Here is a 2,500-nt window from a genome sequence, read left to right as displayed (position 1 = left end):
AAATAATAAGAAAATCACTTTATAAGTGCTTTCACACTTACAGAAATCTCCTGAAAAACTCCTGATATTCAGGTCAGGAGAATCTCTGGAGCAGTCCTCCTGTGTGATTGTAAAAACGGCTTATTTTGAGATCAAATCTGCTTCGTTAATCTTGAGTGATCTAGTGTTCCTGACTGTAGCTGCAACCTAAAATAAAAAACTTCTTGCCACTTCCTGCAGGACGTGAAGTCGCTGACTCGTTCTTTCCAATAAACAAACAAAGACATTTTAAAGAATGGCAGAAAAGAGAACAACATGTCATTGATGTTAACAGTATGAGTAACATTCTCCATTTCCTCCTTTCCAGGTGGGGGTCCAGGAGGAGGAGGAGGAGGGGGCCCAGTGGACCTGCGGACAGAGCCAAGGGGGGGTTCTCTGTCTGGGGGAGCCGGCGTGGACACAGCCCTCAGAGAGCAGCAGCTCCAGCAGGAACTGGTTCTCCTCAAACAGCAGCAGGAGCTCCAGAAACAGCTGCTGTTTGCAGAGTTTCAGAAAAAACACGAGGTGCTGACGAGACAACACGAAGTCCAGCTGCAGGAACACCTGAAGGTAGCCTGTCAGGTATTATTCACTCGATTAGATTTAGGACCTGAGCTGGCATTCACCACTGACCAACATCTGATGTTTGATGCTTAACCTGCTCACCTTTACTTTGGATTAGTTCATTTTTATTTATTTTAGTTTAGTTTAACTGCCTATGTCCACATAGTCCGTGAGCGCCGCGGTCCGTGAGCGCCATCGGATGACGGGCGCCCTAACCCCCTTTGTCCGTTTCTGAAGTGTGAGCGCAGCCATGAGCAGCTGTACACACATCACAGGAGAACTATAAGATCAAGCAGGAATAATGAGGAAAAACATGCAAACAACATGTTTTATTTTGAAATTTACCAGATGCTCTCTGACTTCCTGTCAGGGTGGATCTGCTCTCTTCAGCTTGACACATGCTTGCAGCAGGCTCCCTCAAGGTTAGACTTAGTTGCAGCATATTTGAATCAGAGAAGAGTGTAGTGGCGCTGCTCCAGAGACGGGCCACAGTGAAAACAGCAGCATTGAAAAGAGCGGCAGCAAGCGGCACCGTAGTGCATGGCGCTAAAGGACCATGCCGTGCGTGGAGTATGTGGAAATTGGCAGTGGGATTTGCTTATTTACTTCGGTTTACATTCAGATATTTGACTCAAGTTTAGTTTACTTCTGCTTACATGAGTTTGATTTAAGTTTTTCTTGGATATCTTTTTTATTTTATTTTATTTTGTAAAGTTTATTTTATTTTGTAAACTTAGTTTAGTACTTGCATGGAAAACCACAACCAAAGGACATTTAAAAGTGAATGCAAACATCCAAATTCAAACATCACTTCACTGATGATACATGAGAGTCAGCTGGTTTATGTGTCATTCTGTTAAATGTGTGTCTTTGTGTGTGTTTGTGTTTGTTAGCAACAACAGGAGCTGTTGGCGGCGAAGCGTCAGCAGGAGCTCGAGCAGAAGAGGAAACTGGAGCAGCAAAGACACGAGGAGCAGGAGAAACATCGACTGGAGCAACAACTGCTGCTGCTGAGGAACAAAGAGAAAGGCAAAGAGAGTGCGTCCCTCTGCGTGTTTTAAAAAGCTGTGATGCACACGTCTCTGATCCGAGTCGACTAAACAGTAACGCACTCTGTCTGTCCTGATCGTGTTCCTTAAGGTGCCATCGCCAGCACAGAGGTGAAGCTGAAGCTACAGGAGTTCCTCCTCAGTAAGAAAGAGCCGGGTCTGGGTGGACTGAACCATTCCTTCTCCCCAAAGTGCTGGTGAGCATCATCACACAGAGCTGACCTATGACATCACCGTTCACCTAGCTGTGGGTGACACTCCCACAGCTAGGTGTTTGTTCTGCCCTCTGAGTCTGCCTTCTCTCCGTAAACAATAGGACATGGAGCGAGAAAGACCGAGTACACCCAAAACCTTCCAGAGAGGGGGCGTGGTCAGACACAGCTCATTTACATATTTCAAGCTACAGTCACAGAAACAGCCTGTTCTGAGCAGGGCTGAAATAGAGGGGTTTATAGACATGATCAAATACAGGATCAGAGTGGATTTAGAACAAGAAACTTCACACACATGTTTTGAGGAGCTCTGAGACTTATTTACACTGAAGAAGAGGAGGAGAACATGTCACGTTTAACTTGTGTGTGTCTGTGTTTTTGTTTATGCAGGGGGGCACCGCACACCTCCCTGGAGCAAGGCTCTCCTCCGCAGAGTGGAACTCCTCCCTCCTACAAACTGCCCCCCCTGCTGGGCAACTACGAGGGCAAGGACGACTTCCCGCTACGCAAGACAGGTAGGAGAGATTTCATTGCGTGTGTGTGTGTGTACATGTCTGCTTTGTATTTATGTGTCACTTTACATACAAGATGCAGAAATCTTGACTGACAGCTCAATAAGCCCAGCTTCCCTGCGTCTCATATCCGGCAAACCGAGGG

General features: G+C 46.4%; 1 protein-coding gene across 1 annotated transcript in view; it reads left to right on the top strand.

The window, feature by feature from the left end:
* hdac5 (histone deacetylase 5) overlaps nucleotides 1-2,500 on the top strand; it is a 29,143-nt gene that overhangs the window by 10,841 nt on the left and 15,802 nt on the right. Inside the window, exons 4-7 of the mRNA XM_061026751.1 lie at nucleotides 347-588; nucleotides 1,476-1,620; nucleotides 1,723-1,828; nucleotides 2,234-2,358. Coding sequence (XP_060882734.1) covers nucleotides 347-588; nucleotides 1,476-1,620; nucleotides 1,723-1,828; nucleotides 2,234-2,358 — 618 coding nt within the window. The remainder of the gene's footprint in view (nucleotides 1-346; nucleotides 589-1,475; nucleotides 1,621-1,722; nucleotides 1,829-2,233; nucleotides 2,359-2,500) is intronic.

Source organism: Labrus mixtus, chromosome 20, assembly GCF_963584025.1.
Source record: "Labrus mixtus chromosome 20, fLabMix1.1, whole genome shotgun sequence".
In the NCBI taxonomy this organism is placed as follows: domain Eukaryota; kingdom Metazoa; phylum Chordata; class Actinopteri; order Labriformes; family Labridae; genus Labrus; species Labrus mixtus.
Note: the sequence above shows the minus strand (reverse complement) of the source record. Positions and strands in the feature narration are given on the sequence as shown.